At 38.5% G+C, this 19683-nt stretch overlaps 5 protein-coding genes across 5 annotated transcripts in view; 2 read left to right on the forward strand and 3 right to left on the reverse strand.

The window, feature by feature from the left end:
• Positions 1-19683, reverse strand: part of LOC134670654 (histone-lysine N-methyltransferase SETMAR-like) — a 311101-nt gene that overhangs the window by 271324 nt on the left and 20094 nt on the right. The gene's annotated exons all lie outside the window — the stretch shown is intronic.
• Positions 1-19683, forward strand: part of LOC134670986 (uncharacterized) — a 139663-nt gene that overhangs the window by 65633 nt on the left and 54347 nt on the right. The window lies entirely within an intron of this gene.
• LOC134670984 (uncharacterized) lies at positions 1470-2875 on the reverse strand. The gene is made up of 2 exons (XM_063528805.1): positions 2761-2875; positions 1470-2476 (listed from the first exon to the last, which is right to left on the reverse strand). The coding sequence occupies exons 1-2, from the start codon at positions 2873-2875 to the stop codon at positions 1530-1532; spliced, it is 1062 nt and encodes a 353-aa protein (XP_063384875.1). The 3' UTR covers positions 1470-1529.
• LOC134670625 (uncharacterized) lies at positions 13621-18945 on the forward strand. Its single transcript, XM_063528426.1, has 3 exons — positions 13621-16717; positions 16799-17114; positions 18061-18945. Exons 1-3 carry the CDS (start codon positions 16446-16448, stop codon positions 18850-18852), a joined length of 1380 nt encoding a protein of 459 aa, XP_063384496.1. The 5' UTR covers positions 13621-16445; the 3' UTR covers positions 18853-18945.
• LOC134670626 (uncharacterized) lies at positions 17133-19678 on the reverse strand. The gene is made up of 2 exons (XM_063528427.1): positions 18985-19678; positions 17133-18010 (listed from the first exon to the last, which is right to left on the reverse strand). Exons 1-2 carry the CDS (start codon positions 19111-19113, stop codon positions 17264-17266), a joined length of 876 nt encoding a protein of 291 aa, XP_063384497.1. The 5' UTR covers positions 19114-19678; the 3' UTR covers positions 17133-17263.

A 19683-nucleotide genomic window follows, 5' to 3' on the forward strand; every position in this document is an offset into this window, starting at 1 on the left:
ATCAACTTCTGGATGTCCAAATCTTTTTATTATGCGCTGAAACGCTTCCTCGGACAATTCCCATTCTGTATCGAGATTTATTTTCCGTGATTCTCGATCAGCCTCGATATTGTCTTTCGTATTTATATACGAAGCGAAAATCCATAAATTTCGCTCCTCGCACCACTGCCAAATTTGCCTCGAAAGGTTGTTCAGGTGAGGGAACTGAACGCCACCCATGCGATTGACATAGCTGATAGCCGTCGTATTATCTATACGCAGTAATATAGAACAATCATGTCTATCATGTGCGAAATATTTTAAAGCCAGAAAAACAGCCAAAAGTTCGAGCTGATTTATGTGGAAAGATCTTTCTTCCGATCTCCATGCTCCGTGCGCTCGGAGATTATTCGAGAACGCTCCCCAACCGGTCCGAGATGCATCAGAAAATATCTCGAGTGAATAGGTGATAGGTAGCAAAGAGTGTGAGCATGAAGATATCTTATCTTTCCACCAAATCAGATCTTTTAGAATAATTTTTGGTAATTTTATTTTACTGTTATAGTTTGCATCATGTTGCAAAGTTAGAAATTTCTGTCTTTCTAATATTCTCGTGTAAAGCCACCCATACTTGGCCGCAGGGCAAGCGGCGATAAGAACTCCTATGAGTTGTGAAAATTCCCTAATTGTACAAGAAGGGAGTGACGAAAACTTTTTAACAAGGGCTGCGATTTTTTCGCGTTTTTCGGTGGGTAAAGATAGTGTCATATCCACTGAATTAAACATGAAGCCTAGGTAACGACAGGTTTGCTGGGGTTCCAGACTACTCTTTTGATAATTTATCACAAAGCCCAGACATTCTAATAGTTTAATGGTTTGTTTAACATTACACAAGCATTCATCGTAACTATCCCCAATGCATAAGATGTCATCCAAGAAAAACACAGATTTATGGCCTTGCGCTCTTAGATAGGTAACAACCTCTCTCATAATTTTTGTGAAGGTTCTTGGAGCCAAAGAAAGCCCATACGGCAAAGCCGTGAACTCATAGGTTAGTAAATCTGAGTTTTCATCTTCAAAATGGAAGCGCAAATATTTTCGGCAATGAGCCGCCATCGGAATCAACAAGTATGCTTCTTTTAAATCTACCGTGGCCATATAGCCGCGATAGGGGATTAATTTTGCAGCTGTTCGGTGATCTTCCATTTTAAAATGATCCTTGGGTACAAATTTATTCAATTTCGCTAAATTAAGAATAAAGCGTATGCCTCCATTAGATTTTGGGGCTAAAAAAGTTCTAGAAATAAATTGGTCTCCTTGCTCAGTGCAAGGTGCAACAGCACCTAACTGCAGTAAATTTTGAATAGCCCCCATCATGTCGGCTTTTTCTGAGGCAGACCAATTTATTTTGGGAACAAAATCTTGAATGACTTGTCTTTCAAAAGGGATAGAGTACCCCTCTTTCAGCCAGGTCAAAATAACTTCATTTGAAGTTATTTTGCACCAGCAATCATAAAATAACCTTATTCGTCCTGCATGAGGTACCTGGCTCATTGCTGAGGGGCAACACGAGTCTTGCCCTGACCCGCCGGCTTGGCTTGGGGATTCGGAGCTGGTTTGCGGCCCGCTGTAGCTTTCCTCTGTCCTCCCCGCCCCCCCCTGTTTGACTGGTACCGTGTAGGTCCTGCCCAGTTTCCCTGAAACTGGTACTGACTGCGTGGGACATTAGGAGTCGAGCTTGAGGAGGCTGGTGTATTTTTAACGGCAGGTACAGCTTTCTTGATCTGCAACCCCTGTTTTTCAATAGCTTTTGAGGCTTTGATTTTCTCTGGAAGCTTGTTTCCAAATAGTAGCTCATCCCTTTCCTCATCTTGGATGATGTTCAGGAAAGGTTTGGCTAGCCCTGGGGTTATCAGTTTTATGCGGGTTTTGGTCTCCCCAAAATGCAGGTCAGACAGGATCCGACAACTGTCACTTAACAGCTTTATGGCTGTGACTTTGTCGTTGGATGAGAGTAGGATCGATAGGGCTCGATTCACAGCTGTAATTCCTAGGCCAAGCTGTTGCTGGCTGGCCTCCAACTTCTTATCCCTGTTGCGAGCCATCTCTGAAATGGCTGCGGAGATTTCCGGGTTTAACTTCGGTGCCTGTAACAGGGTACAGTTTTCTGGAATGAGGTATTCATTCTTTAATTTTTCTTTTGCCTCTGAGGGCAAGCCTTTCCGCAGTAGCGGTAGCCAGAGGGATGCCAAATTTCCGTGAATCTTGTCTCCGAATTTGGGTTTGTCATCTGTCGCTTCGCCAAGTGCAGTGACGAGTTCTGGGTCCAGATCAGGTATTTCAGCACTCTCGGGGACTGGGGCTACGTCGGGCGCGTGAGACCCGTCTGCCGGTGCAGCCTCTGGAACTTCCTCATTGTAAGGCGCATCCGCGCCTTGGCCATCGTCGGGAGCATCCGGAATAACTAGGACTTCTGGCTCGAGGAACTCCTCGTCTTCTGTATGGAACAGATAACAAACGGATTAGTTTAGTGAAAACTAATAATGGGCCAGGTAAAACCTTGGACAGTACGTGTGCGAGTGCGCATTTTACTCTTAATCTTATCTCTCGGATAAAGGTTAAGGTGGTATTATTGACATATTAACATGTATTCGTAATAGAATCCCATGTCTTACATGTGTAATGCCTTCGTGTTGACTCACGGCCAACCCCCAGGCTCGCGTCTTTCGTAAAGTACGCGTATGGGAACGACTGTTAGTCGTTATAGAAACATTTACTTACCTGAGTTTTCATCTGATGAAGACGATGAAAACCTTAAACCACTATACTTTCTCAATTTTCTTTGGTAATGCTCTATCTTTTCTTGCCGCTTGCGTTTGGTCATGATCGCCGCCATATTTTTGCTTTGCAATCTATAACCACGCCGACCAAAATGAAATTGAGGTTATAATGATTTTTTTTTTTTTTTTGGTAACGGTAAGTGGACGCGTGCGTCTGTTGCCGTGCACGAAAAAATAATGAGGATTGCTTCTAGCGACCCCACCAAGATGGGTTGGGGGTGGGGAAGGTTTTTTAGTCAATAGAAATACTTATTTTTCAAAATCTCTAAAAATAAGCGTGCAATATGTTGCCAGTAGATTAAATAAACTACAATAATGTAAACTTAATTATATCGAACAATGAAGCGAGGAAATATTAATTGCAAATAAAAACTCACATAAATGTGACACAAATATCAATATTGTTTGGTAACAGAAGCTGTCAACATTTTGACAGTTGTTTGACACTTTTGACAGATAAAATTGTTGCCATATGAAGAATTCTGTAAAAATGCTTGTGCAGCGACTCGCTGGTCAGACTCTATTATAATGGGTTTCGCTGCCCTCCTGTGCTCCTAATACTAGGGTCATCATTGTGCCTGTGCAGTCTCTTTTAAAAACGTCTCAAACAAGATGTGTATTTTAGCTTGTTGACTTGTTGGTAATTTTAATACCTAGACTTGACGCTAGATATCGACTATGAAAATAAGCAGCGTTTTGGGTTCAAGCATGTCAAGGGGATTGGCGGTCCAGTGTTATTAGTAGCTTTCCTTTTGGCTGCAGTTACTGCCCTCTGGTGGCAGTTTCCAGAGTTAGGCAAGCTCTAGGTTAAGGTGCCAATGTTTCTACCTTAAAAGGAAGAACAAACAGACAAAGATTTCTACCTGTCTAGAGGCTACACATACAATGATGAAGGTGTCGTAGAAAAGCAAGATACATTTTTAAAGAGAATGTTTTGTTAAGCAATTTGGATTGGGCTTTATGGATTGAAATAGCTTGCTGCAGTGAACCATAGTCTGACTGCAGCCTGAGTCTACAAGAAACGCATTGCTGGAGGCTGCCACGGCTGAGGCAAGAAGCTGTGAAGGCTTTCTTCTTCATCTTGAGTTTAAAGCAGAATTTTTTTTGATGTCCAGTTTTGCCACACAAAGTACTTAAGTTAAATTCAGATGAATGTTAAGACATGAAGGCCGGTCCTTTACTGGGACTTGCATCAACTCTTCTAGCCTCTGCCTGTAAAAGTCTGGTCATCACTATTTCGCTGTTAAGTTTTGATGAACTTGGAAACGGTGAGCACACCGTTTCCTAGTCACTATTGTTTCAAGGTCTTTAGCCAGTCCAGAGAGTAAAATTTCAGCGACCTCGCCATCGTCTATGACTTTATTTATGTCAGCAAGCTGCTGCACCAATGCCATTGCCTGTATAGATTCGGTCATCGTGTTATATGCACTAAGTTCTATGTAGTTTTCTTAACAAAAGAACTTTTCTCGCTAAGCCAGAGTCCTTAACTAAATTGGTCCATGCTTCTTTGTTAGTTTTAGCATTTTGCACATACTGCTGGCAGGTGGATGCTACCGATATACATATGCGCGCAAGCACAGCTCGTCGCGCGTGGGTTCAAGATCCCTCTTCCAGGACGTATAAGCCGTCGATGATAAGTATATTTCTCATCACAAATTACCACGCATTGAAGTTCTGATGGCCATAAAGCTTTTCTACATGGTAGCCACTGGTCGCAGAGCATCCATGACCACTTGGTGAGGTCTAGGTAGCGACGGAGACGGCGTGGCGACCGTACCCGATCCTGTAGGAGCATTATTCTGTCCCGTATTTCTCCCCTCATCATCGGACTTTTTGGAAGACGCTTTGCCTATCTGGTTTTGGCAAACTACAATGGCGGCCTGTACCGCTGTGGGAATATAACGTCTTGGCGCTTGGAATATATGCGCAAGTAGCAAGAGTTCTGGTTGATGATAACTTAAAATAAATCCAGTAGACTTCTTTAGATAATGCACGCACTTTATTTAATAAACAACAGCAAGATCTGGTAAATAAAAACGTAATAGGTTTATCTTAAATACTGAAAACTTATCTCTAGAATGATGCTAACAGAGCGTTGTATGGAAGCAGAGAGAAAAAGCAACAAATCTATCAAACGAATGTGACGGTAACAAGCCTCTATATACAATACAACAATGTTAAAACAATACTTACACAAAACCTAAAACTAACAACTAAAACTAAATATTAAATATAAAATATCTCTCCTAAGCTGCCCGCTTCCGGAATGGACCCTAGAATGCTGGCGGCGTTGCCCCTTTGAACCGCCAAACTTAATCTTTGAGCCAAGAAGGAGCCCGCCCTATGTTCGCCCGAGACACCTATTAATCTGGCCGACACTTCCTTTATTAACTGTTTATGACGGTGAAAGTCAATTGAGACAGTTATCATGTATGAGCTTATTTAAGAAATGTTTATGTCGTTTGAAATCCTATATTATTAACAATTAATCTCATCTCCATGTGGAGGAAGAGGAAGTTGAGAGGAGGGATAAGATTGCTTCAATTTCATTCGATTTTCAATAAAGCACATCCTGCACGTCCGTCATTACGGTCCTCCTGGAGGCCCGGGAGCCTAAACCGATATACGGGTCTTAGTCACGTCTCCGAGATGGCTGCGACAGACACAGAATGGTCATTAATCAGCTGGATAAGTTCTGTGTTTTAACGATTTCATTTTCCCAGTCGAAATATTCGTATTTTTTTGCGAACCTTACACGTTCGTTTCGATGTGCTTCTGTTAACTTTATCTTTTTGGCCGGTTTAAAATGGTGTATGTTAGCAGCATGAAGGTGTCCTCTAACCGTGTTAAGTCACACTTCAGAAGTTTCCGCAGTGGAGCGAGTGCTGGTAACGAAGCATGAATTTGCACTATATTACGATGCCGCTCAGATTCTTCAGTGTAAGCCAATGTCATTTTTCGCCGGTAACTATGTATATTCTGAAACCTTTTGCGTTTCTCGCATATCCTAAAACACTCCTTCAATAGCTTTCGCAGTCAATTTTCCTCTGCGATTTTTATTCAAACAGAAGGATGAGGGCCTGGTTTCTCACATTCCACATCTCCTTGTTTTTGGTAACGTCTTACCCACCTACGAACCGTGTCTCTCTGCAAATAAAAATACGTATAAAACAATCCATATTATGTTCCTAATGGACCTAATCGTGTGTAAGAGAATAACACAATAGTAAACCGAATTTTTAACTACGTCTAACTTACTTTCACAAAAAATTCTCCCGATGTGTTTTATTGGTTTGGCATTTCTCTAAACAGCCCCAATTCAAAAAAAGTCTTTAAGTATATTATACACCGTGAAATTTTAGTGGTTGTTTTCCCGCGGCAGGGCGATTTGCTATCGGTAGTACTTTCGAATTATGATAGACAAACTTATAAATAAACTGTTTTCCAAAAAAAATAATTACAAAAAAATAACCTAAACTCGAACAAGCGAAAAACAATAGTAACACACTAAAACTGCAAGTCGACGACAGTTCCCGATATTGTAAACAGATAAACAAATAAACAAGCACATGTTACTTTTTTAAACTGAGTAACAGGCTAGAGTGTTTTACTGTTTGACAACTGAAATTAAAATTTACTTAGACTGTTCCTTCACGATTAACAGTTGAAATAAAACCTTTTTATTAGTTTGATGATTGCCATTACGTTGTGTCAACTTTGGTAAATCGAATAATTACATCCTCTTCGCTTATTAAACTAATGTGATAACAGATCCTGTCAATGTCATCACTGCTATTTCTAGTAAAATGGATCGACATTACGAATATTCTAATTTAGAGTACGTCGCGATGGTGCTGTACGCTAGGGCTAACTACGACTCCCACGCCGCCCGGCGACTTTACGCGGAACCGAACCATTTACAGTCGCTGCGTCTTCGGGGGATTTTAAACCCCCAAGTTCCACACGGACGAACAATTGTCGCCGCAACACAGCGGCTGCTTAACCACGGGCAGTTTCAAACGCCAGCACATGCACAGGGCAGAGGTGATTGTGTATTGAACGTGGCGGATTGCAGTTCGAACAATTATTGCGGTATCGGGAAGTTTAAGTGTTTGTTTAAGTTTTTGATCATTAAAAGCTTGATCTTAACTTGTTATGTTTACTTTTAAAAATGTGTGAAGGAAAAATAGATGGAACTACTTGTTAGGTTATTTTGTTTCATTCACTCAAAATAATTAGGTAGGTACTACTGCAGTGCTACTACTGGTGTTAGGTCACTTTCGAGTTTCGTTCGACACATTTATAAATCTGGCATTTCTTAACATTATTTAAAAAAAAGATTACACATCGACTGTATATCGATAGCAGAATCATTTCGTTGCGGGAAAACAACCACTAAAATTTCACGGTGTATACCGACACACAATATATCTGTTGGTTTATCTTATTTGGTAATACAATTCTACATTGACAAACAGAAAAAAAATCATTAGTTACAATAGTTACTTACCGTAATATTCAACTTTCGTGCTATTTCCTTGATACTTTTGTTATCTTCCCAAAGATTGATTTTGGCTTTAAGAAAAACTGTTAATCGCACCATATTGTTGTTCGAAATTAGAAACGGGCGTGGGCTATTAAGAATTCAAAGACAAAGATCACAAAATGTAATTGCTTTGACATACGATAGGAATTACTTGGATTGCAAATTGCCCTCAAAGTCTTCGTTCCGTAGATAGGGAAGAACTGTTTTGTTGTCGGATTGTATGGAGACGGTGGAGTTCGCCAGGGTTTCACTTTATGTATTCCCTTCCCCATTCCGCGTCCGCCGCGTCCGTGGTCAAGAAATGAGTTATGTCTTTGTTCTGAAGCAGAGTGAAGAGCATTCCTCCACCATTGAAGCGCGGCTAGAAACCCTGCCGGGATATCCTCTTCTGTCGTGGTCTGTTCTGACAGAATTGTGTGTGGAATATTTGCATGTTTCTGCAGTTCAGTTAGCCCCTGTATACGACTATGTTGACGAAGTTCAAACCATTTGAAATAATTCCGATTTTTCTTATAAAGTATATTGAAATAAATTGTAAATTTGGTAATGAAAAGAAAAAGGCTTTACTGTTTTTACCATATTATTGAATAAAGTGAGTTTCTCAATTTACAGCGGAGAACTTCGTTGTCTAAAAAGTGTAACAAAAATAATATAGCATTAATTTTACTGTCTTTCATAAATAGTTTAGAGCAAATAAAAAGAATATTTGTTAATTATTTACAAACGATTTAATAATGTGAGCAAAAGCCAAAGTACCATTATGTATTTGCTTTTGTAGCTCCGATATGAACGCAGCATAATACAACTGCTCCGCTCTTTGCTTAAGAGTTAGTAAATTTTCTACTTCTGTAAATATAAATAAAAACCGTCAAATGCTAGTTCCAGCACAAATCTACAGAAGGACAACTTGCAGAATTATTTTTTTATTGAAAAATGGGTTTACTAATGAATGGGCCAAAACGTTTCCCAATCACATCCGAAATTATTATACCCAAATTATCATTTCCCAAAAAATATATTTGGCAATAGTTATTTTGTTTTACAAGGGTTGTTGTTGTTTAACCTCTTGTGCTAATATTGATACCCGAGCAAGCGAAAGATTCCAAAATTGAACCACGAGCGTAGCGAGTGGTTCGAAACATGGAATCTTGTGCGTTGGGAGGGTTTTAAAGCACGAGGGTTAAACAAAATTTGCCCCCGAGGGAAACACAAAATTTTTTACCACACCATCTCGAACCAAATATTAAATCTATACCTATATATAAAAATGTCCGGGTCACAAAACCCATGGTCCCTGTGTTTAAGCTTCCTGAAAATTCTGGAAGAAGTACTGGAACAGCGGAGTCTCTGTAAATATAAATAAAAACCGTCAAATGAGAGTTCCAGTTCCAGCACATATCTACAGAAAGACAATAGCAGATTTTTTTTTTTTGAAAAATGGGTTTAGGTACTAATGAATGGGCCAAAACGTTTCCCAAAGTATCGCATCCGAAACTAATTTACACAAATTATCATTTCCCAAAAAAATATTTGGCAAAACAATTTATCGTAATTTTACAGTTAGCAAAACTCTTTTCTGGCAAGTTATTGTTTAACAAATAATTACTTGGTCAAGCGTAATTTTACAAGTAGCCTCTGGATAGCGATCTTCCACGACGGTAGCCTCTATACGGTGGTCCGTCTTGGAATGAGTGCAGATGGTTGTAGGAATCGGTCCATGACTCATAGTCTCGCATCATATGTCCGTGTTTCCCACATCTGTGACACACGAGGAAATCCTCTTCATTATTATACGTGGCGTCTTGGCCTAGCTTCAATTCTGCGTCTAGCAATGTAGCCTTCACTGTAACTACTACTATTTGGCTGTCTGGCTTATCTGTAATTAGCGTTGCAATGCCGCGTGGTCGTGGTGGATCTAAGAAATCATAGTCCCAAATTTCTATTGATTCTGGATCTGAAAGATCGTTTTCGTTGTTTTTATTATTATTTGTATGTCTTTCCCATCACGGAACAATAGTGTTCCGGACCTTTGGGAGGCGTGCGCGGAGCCGAAGCTAACACTTAGAGGCCCTTTTGACACTTTAATGAAATGTAAGGGGTACACCGAGCGGGCGGTGCTGCCCTTACCCTACCCGTGTCATGGGACGCACGCAGAGGCAGCACCCGCCAGGGTGTAAGGGCTATTGAGATTATTTTTATTTGTACTCCATTTTGGAGTTTACGGGCCTATAAATCCCGGTCTTTTGATAGGCTTGCGTGGGGATATAGATCCAACACGTAGAGGCCCCTTGGAAAGCTTTAATCATTAAGGAAATACCGTAGGAGGCAAGTCATTGCACATTTACTTACCTGGTAGTAATAATTGTATTTTTCATTCCTAGACAAAATTCCATTATTTTCGACCATAGGAAAGTTTCTATTTTCTTTTATTGCAGTGAGGATGTCCTGATTTTTCCTGGCTAATGAAGGAAAACATTTTAAATATTTCCAAGACTGCCGCCTCTTCATTTTGCACAGTACCTAAAAAAACCTAGAGTTAGTGACACATTGACTATTCGGCAACCAAAACAGTAATAATTACATATATAGGTATTATCACTGCTTATTATCCTATCGTCAGGGCTAAGAAGGGAAGTGAGAATTATTTTCTCAAATATGGGCAAATCGCATATTTATTATTGTTTATTTATTTATTTAATATGATTGGTATTATATGCCATCTAGTGCGCACACGCTTTTAATACACGGGGCTGACATTATTGAACATTTCGGTATGCGGCTTAGTTCTTGCACTACCAACTACTCTTATTTTTTTCTGTTTGGCACCGCCTTCAAAAACTAACTTTAATTTTATCGCCTCTACAACATAATCAAATGTTGCTGGCAACATTCGGCAATATTCTTTAAATAGCAGTGGTTGGGCCCGCAATTCTTCATATGAATTATGAAACTCGCATAGATATTTTGGGTGGTGGTGTACGTCGATTTAAATGACACGACACTTCTTGCTGATAATATTCATTTGCCAAGCTTACGCTAGATGGCCACAGTGACTTCACAACGTTAACTACATTATAATCTTAATATATAACTTAGTTTTATCTTATCTTATCTTATCTCATTTAACATAACTTCTCTCACAATCGACAAGTTACTATCTCTCTCTAGAGTCCCCACAGTGTTGCCAACAACACTGCAATTTACTTTTTCCTCGACAAGAGGTGTGTTTGAATGCGTGGCGATTCGCCACAGATATTTCTTTCCAAATATAAAATATTTGTGTCGTTCCTCTGACGCACCTACTCCGTAATTTTTTGGGGTTTATAATAAATAAGTACTTAGTTGTTTACCTTATACATGTCTTTGATGATTGCTTGATCAATTGCGCAGTTTTTTTTGTCACAAACATCTGAAACATAATCAACAGAATTAAAAGTTGAATAATACAAACAATTACTCATAGGTATAGAAAAAAATATTAACTCCATACATTACTTTCATGTTACTGTCGGCATAATGGAAACCTGACCCACAATGGAAATATGTATGCCAAAGTGACGTTACAATTTAAATCAATTAAATGTAACAAAGTAACAACTCTGTTACAGTACGTTAATTTAACGTGGTTCCATGAGGTCAGGGTTCATTTTGTCGAAGCATTAGAAAGAACTTGCAAGAAGGTAAGCGTCTTGACATGTCTTTTAATTGAAATACGCTTTTTAAAAATCAGTAACTATTACTTATGAAAGCAGAAGAATATAAATGATCGTATTAGATTCATAATTGTTACATATTTGCCGTGACTTATTTTATAAACGTGTTTTTCACTAAAAAGACACATGAAGATTGTTTACCTTATTTCTAATGCTAAAAAAAACGAAGTATAGATACACACAGAAGTTGCATAGCAATAAATGGCGGGCTTTTCACATGATGAAGGGAGGTATGAGCTATGACTGGTATGAGACTTATAGTTTACCGGTCACATTAGAAAATGTAACTTCCAGCTTCAATCCACTACTTGATATTTTTATATTTATGTATGTCTAAACGCCGCAAATTCAAAGAATGTTGCTTAAACAAAAAAAAAAACAATTCATTTACGTGATCATTACTCTTACTTATAATAACACCACCATATGGTGATAGTGTGGACTGAGGCAGAGCCGGGGTATTAGGGTAGTATAATGAATAGTCGAGTGTAGGTATAACAATGAACGTGTTTATTAGGATGTTTGCCTGTTTTATACATATGAAGTTATCGCTGATCCAAGCAATGTGCGTCTATGTTACGGTAAAGCAGAGTGCTACCGTTAAACACTGAAAGTGGCTAATTGGCATATTACACCTCCCCCGAAAGTTCCTCTCACTCTGACTTGTCGTGGGGAAATTGGGGAATGATAGTTCTGAGGAACAAATGCTGAATTTAGAGCCCTGTCTTTGCAAAAGAGGACTTTTCCAAAGTCTTTTGTTATCCAGGTAATATTTAATCTAAAAAACATATTATTTTATAGATTTCGTATAGAACAATAGTAGAGTTGTTGGTGTAATTCTAATGAGTATAAATTTTGTCTTTTGACTCTTCATTTGAATCTCCCACGAATCATCTGGACAAGAATCTTCAATTTGTAAAAGCCTTTCTACATTTCTTCTGGGCCAGTGTAAAGTTCTGTTCCTATTTGTCCGGTACAATTTGTAATACATTTTTACCACAGCATTTTTACCATAGCAAAAGCAAAACTTTCTTCTCTGGAGACGGTTTCACAGTTTCAACAAAAGTTAAGTCTCTGGGTTCGTCTTCGGAGAACCAATAATTTTTACAGCGCAGAGTAGTCTTTCATAATCTTGTCCGGGTCATACTTCTTTTGTAATATTCTTAATTATATATCTGTAATCACTAATCAAACAACAACACTGTCCTATAAGGATTTTTCCTATAATATCCAAATTTCTGGTGTCTCCTTCCGCCAATGTCAAGGTTTGCTCGCTTAGAATAAGTACTTACTTAAATTCACCTACTTGAAGATGAGTATACCAATATAAAGAGACGGCGTAGTTTGGCATACCACATGATTAACTCATTTGGTTAAGAGCTGTGTCTAGTCGAACACGTCACAAATCCCAGTAGCCACTTACAAGTCTTGCTAGATATACACAGCAAGACTTTTAAGTGGCTTATAGTCCACTACCCATTGGCAGGGGAGGACATGGGCAATGTCTCAGTGCTGTTGGCATGGAATATGTGACAATATCTCATGGCTACTGGCAGTGAATGCACCTAGTGTAGTACGCCAAGGTTGCCAAGTGCAAATATCAAACAGACACTCCAAAATGATTAGCACAGCCATTTTATGCAGTTAGAAACAGATACGCCTAGAATAGCGTTCCAGAATGCATGTGCACAGCACACACAGCAATTAGCATTTGGTATTTGCTCCACTCTATTTCTTACCGTATTAATGTTCCTTTTCAGAATGTTAGGTGTATTAAATAATTATTCGAATGCTGGCACGATTGGAGAGCGAGGCTTACATCTGGATACCGAGCGAGATCTACTTCTCGACGTCGCTGGCGGAGATAGGGATCTAGATGATGCAGGATTGCAGACCTAGAATAGGTCCAAGACCGCCAGATATGTTACGCGTCTGGGTCTATGCCGACGATAGGACGCCGCATTTGGCCTTGATCGCGTACGTTCTTGAATCTTCCTCCCCGATCTTCTTACTTTTTCTTCCAATTTGCAATATAGACATATATAATCTTATTGTCTTCTTGACATATTTCGTCCTTTATTAAACAAAAACATTTTTTATTTTAATAGTCTCCAAGAAGGACGCAATTATGCAATGGTCTCCATCTAGCTTCCATTTTTGTGAAGAGCTGCGAGTTCTTCCGCACTCTGCTATCGTGGACACTACCAGGCCAGCGGGCACTCACAAAATAAAATATGCCAGGTACAATTAATGGAATGGTTTCCATGTCGATCCACAAATTGGTCTTCCTGGATTCGTGGTGCGTCAATATCGATTAGGGTGCCATCAACACTCCCAATCACAAGTGGCACGCCAGCAATTACATGGTATTATGCTACCACCTGCAATAAATAAAATGAGTTTTTTATAATGTTTGTATGTTTCTTCCCAACTTTGAGCAGAGAAAGTCTGTCCTGTCATATGTTAACTGTGTACAACGCCACTCCGCCCACACAAACAAAAACACAAGCGCGCAGCTTTAATGACAATAGTGTTTTAAACACGAGTAGAGTGACGGCACCAATCATGGACATGTTAAGCGCACTAAATTAGAATTTCGTTTAAAAATGGGATGTTTTTTGACGATACAAAAATGGTGATTTTTTTTTCGGCACTTAAATACATGAGGAACATTTAAACAAAACCAAAAATTCTGTATGTTTAATACATAATTAATAAAAAATATATAAATTGAAATTTACGAAATCACCATTGATGGACATCAAAAATTCAGTAATGGACACCCAGTCATGGACATGGACCCAATTATGAACATCCATTAATGGACACTTTTGTATTGAACACATAAATGAAACAAATAATGTCACAAATCAACTTTTATTAACGCTATTTGAACTTTCATTTAGATTTCTAAGTTATACTATAAGAGTTCTAGGACTAATCCGGTTGCCGGCTGCATGAAACAAACCTGATCAAAAAATAGAATATACCTACCCTGTAGAGGTACCTGACATTTAGTACCTTCCAACGCACTTGGTCGGCCTAGGCTTAACCTGGCAGATTTTGTACAAATGGCAAAAACGTTGGACAAAAAAACATCAAAAAAATACCTCATCGAAAAATGGAATTAAACTTGTATGGTAGGATACCTGACCTTGGGGACAGTAAAAAAAAAAGTGGTCGGCCTCACCTTAACCTGACAGCTTTTGCAGTCCGACCAAATTTATAAAAAAAAAACATGAAAAAGACCTATCGAAAAATCGTATGAAACTTGTATGGTACGATAGCTGCCTTTGAGGACAGTAAAACAAAATGGTCGGCCAAATCCTGTATTGGCCGGCCGATTGGCGATTGGGTCGATCAAATTTGTGGTACCACGTGAGAGCTACAATTTACCTCATCAAGAAATAGAATTGGCAGTTTTTGCTGCCAGGCTACGAGTTTTTGCAGTCCAACCAAATTTGTGGTACCACGTGACAGCTACAATTTACCTATAGGATGAAAAAAACGGATTATAATAGCTAAAATAAACCTATTGACGTATGGCTTGGTCGGCCTCACCTTAGCCTGGCAGTTTTTGCAGTTCGACCAAATTTGTGGTACCACGTGACAGCTACAATCCCTACAATTTACCTCATCGAAAAATAGAATGAAAAAAACAGATTATCTTAGCTAAAATAAACCTGTTGACGTGTCTTGGTCGGTCTCACCATAACCAGTCAGTTTTTGCAGTCCGACCACAGTTTTAAAAAAATCATCAAAAAAATCTTATCGAAAAATCGTATGAAACTTGTATGGTACGATAGCTGCCTTTGAGGACAGTAAAAAAAATGGTCGGCCAAATCCTGTATTGGCCGGCCGATTGGCGATTGGGTCGATCAAATTTGTGGTACCACGTGAGAGCTACAATTTACCTCATCAAGAAATAGAATTGGCAGTTTTTGCTGCCAGGCTACGAGTTTTTGCAGTCCAACCAAATTTGTGGTACCACGTGACAGCTATAATTTACCTTGTCGAAAAATAGGATGAAAAAAACGGATTATAATAGCTAAAATAAACCTGTTGACGTATGGTTTGGTCGGCCTCACCTTAGCCTGGCAGTTTTTGCAGTCCGACCAAATTTGTGGTACCACATGACAGCTATTATTTGCCTCATCGAAAAATAGGATGAATAAAAAACGGATTATAATAGCAAAATAAACCTGTTGACGTATGGCTTGGTCGGCCTCGCCTTAGCCTGGCAGTTTTTGCAGTCCGACCACATTTATCCATCCATCTAAGACAAAACAAAGAGCCCAATTATGGACAACTAAAAATACCCAGTTATGGACATCGTCTATTATTGGAAAATAAAGAGCAATCACAAAATCAACCCAACTCAAATGTTTAGTGCAATAAATTAAATAATTTAACACAATAAACTAAAAAAGTAATAAAAAGCTTAAGCTTGGACACTTGTCCATTACTGAATTTCATAAAATATCGAATCCAGTAATGAACAAACCCCACAAAAAACTTATTGCTGTGATTGGACATATTCAACTTAGCTCAATTTACTTGCAATATAGTATTATTCAGTAAAAATAACATTAAATCTCATTACAACATAACACAAGATAACACCATGCACAAATATGTACTCACCTTCTTAACGATTTCAACAACAATAACGGATTTTTATGACCACCGCCCGCAACGAGATTTTACTTCGCAGCCATCTTAGAACAAAACGGCTGATTTTGGTGACATGTGTCAAAATGACAGCTCAAACGTCTATTGGTTATGCTTTAGTGTTGCCAGTTGAAAAATGTTGGGACAGTTGCTTAATAAATTCAATCAACGTAAAAAATGTCCATAATTGGTGCCGTGTCCATTACTGGTGCCGTCACCCTAACACCATTACACAACACAAACAAATGGCACCAGCGCATGGAGTGCTTATTATTCGGTTGTGTTACCTCCTGCGCAAGGAGTAGCGTTTTACAACCAGGCGACCATACCGCCTAAAAGATGGGTACCGCATACTATTCTCCTCAAAACCTTCATTAATTATGGTGCGAAAGGAGCTAGTGACAGTGCCTTATTCTCAAGAAATGGAGGTCCAAGTGACATCTCTGAAGTCGATGGGCGTTTTAGAAAAAGCTCAGCATTCGCCAAGCTTTGACTGGGAATGGGCTCTTGTAATCAAGGCAAGGCCAGAATATAGTTACAGTTAGTAAACGACTTCTACGAAGCTAGAGGGCGTGGGAGGGTGGTTCGTCATCTTCATCTGATGAAACATGTTTATGATCTCTCTTTATTTTGGGTTTGCGCTGCGTTTCTGTTTGTTCATCCGTCTGGATATCCGATGTTTCCTCCACTAATTTTATGGTACGTTTACACGCTTGCCAAGCCTTGGCAAACGGCAAACAGCCCCAAGCCTATACAAATCTCGTTTGGCGTTTGAATGGCGTTTACACGCTTGTGAATGCGTCAGTCTGCAATAAACATCCAAGCATGGCGGACACCGAACTTGTGGCGGCTATTGCATTTGGTTTAACGTACATTTATTTAAAATGCAAGCAAAGTGAAACAAAAAAAAGGAGAGCTCGACGACAGCGAAGATGGTGGATGAAAAAGATTCATCGTAATCGTACCAGGTGACTACTATTTTGATTAAACCATTATCTGTTGCAGTTACGTTATACCACAATACTTACGATATATTATATTTTTTACAGACAATTTATGGAAGAGAAATTTAGTGAACTTTTATATGAACCATCTGGAGAGTTCGATAACTTTTGCCGAATGAGCTATCCTGATTTTGAGTTTTTACTGCAGAAAATTTCACCAATGATATCCAAGCATGATACAGACTTCAGAGAAGCTATACCAGCCAAATTTCGTCTTGCCATTACGCTACGATACGATTTAGCATCTGGTGATTCTTACATAAGCCTTCACTACTTGTTTAAAGTATCTGTCTCTACGATATCGATAATCATTCGTGAAGTTTGCCGAGCTCTTAATGAGATTCTAAAGGATCAAGTTAAGGTAAGAATAAAACAAAACATTATGTTATATATTTTTTTTGCTGTACTACTTTTATTTAGAGTTTAATAGAATGTTATACATTTATTTAGAGTTTAATAGAATCATTGCTTTATTATTATTGTTTAATTATTCAACAAGTTTAATAAACATTATGTCGACGAATCAAAATCTTCAAAAGCATTCAATAAAGCCATGTTTATAATGTTGGTTTCACGTGGAACTGGATTGATGACTTGGTCCGATATAATGCGAATAGATGACGAGGATGCTGTTGATGTAGATGAAGCTGTTATGTTTGGCGCTGAATGTGAGGTTTCGGAGGTTGGAGAGGGAAAAAAACTTAGATTGTTATGAATGGGTTCAGAATTAACGCTATTAACTGATGCTGGCCGATTCGGAAAAAGTTGAGATGGTGTATGGCGTGAATATGCACCAGCCATTGACGACGGTCTAGAATAATATTGAGGGTATGGTGTATGACGCTCATTTGATTTTTGATTTATTCTGTTTATAAACAACCCATCTATTTGGTACATCAAAATTTTTCGTTCATCACTTGGCAATTCACGTAGCTTTATAGCCAATAATTTAGCATATAGATCGCAATCGTCGTCTTTGTAAGCAGGTATATTTTCATTCTGCTTTTGACCTAAAACATTTGTTAATTGTCCAAAAGCCACGGCCATTTGCTTTTCAGCCGTTTCAGAACAAGGGCGACGACGTTTATTAGTAACCGCCTGTATGGTTGGTGGTCTGGATAGTGGAGTAACCGTACTTGTACGGTCTCTTATCACAGGATCATCCTCTGTCTGATCCGCGGCAACCGTACTTGTACGATCTCTTATCAGAGGATCATCCTCTGTCTGATCTGCATCTTCTTCTATTTGTTGTGATTGCTGCAAAAAATAATATACTGTTCTTACACTTCATTTTCTTAATTTTACAGATGCCCACCACAGCAGAAGGATGGCTTAATATAGAAGAAGGATTCAGGACGAAATTTCCACATTGCATAGGTTCATTGGATGGCAAGCATGTAGTTATTGAAAGCCCAGCTCATAGTGGAACAGAGTATTTCAATTATAAGAGAACGTTTAGCATTGTTCTTTTGGCGTTAGTGGATAGCAAATACAAATTTGTGTTCGCAGACATCGGGACTCAAGGAAGAATAAGTGACGGTGGCGTCTTTAATAATTGTTTACTATGGAAAAGAATATGTAGAAACGAGATAGATTTTCCACCGCCTTGTCCACTTCCAGGATCGAATATTAATATTCCATACGTGTTTTTAGCTGACGGTGCGTTTGCATTGAGTCAACGCGTAATGAAGCCCTACCCTGGAAACCATGAAGTAGGCTCACCAAAAAGGTTATTTAACCAAAACTTATCTAGATCCCGAGTTGTAGTTGAAAATACGTTTGGAATTTTAACCTCAGTTTTCAGAATATTCAGACGCCCTATCGATTTAGCACCACAAACTGTGACGGAATTTACGATGACTTGTGTATTACTACATAACTTCTTGAGAACAAGTAAAAGTTCTTCAAACCGATATACTCCTCCGAGTTCGTTTGACGTATATGACAGTAATGGAAATATGGTAACCCGTGGTTCATGGCGCAGAGATAACGACATATATAATGCATTGCAAAATTTACCACAAATACCACGAAGATCTCCGCTGAATGCCAAAGAAGTCAGGGAAGAATTTACTTCATATTTTAATAGGATGAGATAAGTTCACAAAAATAAGCATATATACGGTCGAATTGAGAAACTTCCTCCTTTTTTAAAGTCAGTTAAAATGTACAAATAAATGTATAACCAATGGTATTTTTTTTTATTTTAAATAAATGATTTTTTTACTTACAGTTTCGCTGTTTATCCCTTCATTGCAAGTATAAACTGGTAGTAAAAATGACTCCATGGTTTCGTAAGCATACCAAGACGGATTGTATATTTCAGCGGCACCTAAAATAAAAAAAAACCTCAACATCATTTTAAAATACTTATCCAAAGATACCCCAAACGTATAGGTTTAATGAAAAAAAATTGAGTTTCTGTTCTATGTATGGGGAACCCCAAAAAATTTGGATTTTTTCTGATTTTATTTTAAAATCTTAATGCGGTTAACAGAATACATCTTCGCACCAAATTTCAATAATGTAGAAATTTTATTAAGAAGTGTTTTTATTCGTTTGAGGAATTTGTTAATAAGTCTAATTGCTAATAATGTATTGATAATTATGTATAAACTAATGACATTGTAATTTACAAATTCAATTTAATTGTAATGTTATTAAGTAGGTAATATGTTTGACTTGTAATTTTATTTTATTACCAATAAATAATGTCTATGTCTATGTCATGACGAATCTATAAGGGTCCCGTTTTTGCCATTTGGCTGCGGAACCCTAAAAACGTTGAAAATTAGATCGATTATTCCGCAAGATACCTAGTTGCGGTTCGAAACTATCTTGCTAAATAAATACTCGAGAAACTATACACAAGTTATACCTTGCTAATAAGACTATCAAAATAATTATAAATATATCGTAGGAACATACCT

This window comes from Cydia fagiglandana, chromosome 14 (genome assembly GCF_963556715.1).
Source record: "Cydia fagiglandana chromosome 14, ilCydFagi1.1, whole genome shotgun sequence".
Lineage (NCBI taxonomy): Eukaryota > Metazoa > Arthropoda > Insecta > Lepidoptera > Tortricidae > Cydia > Cydia fagiglandana.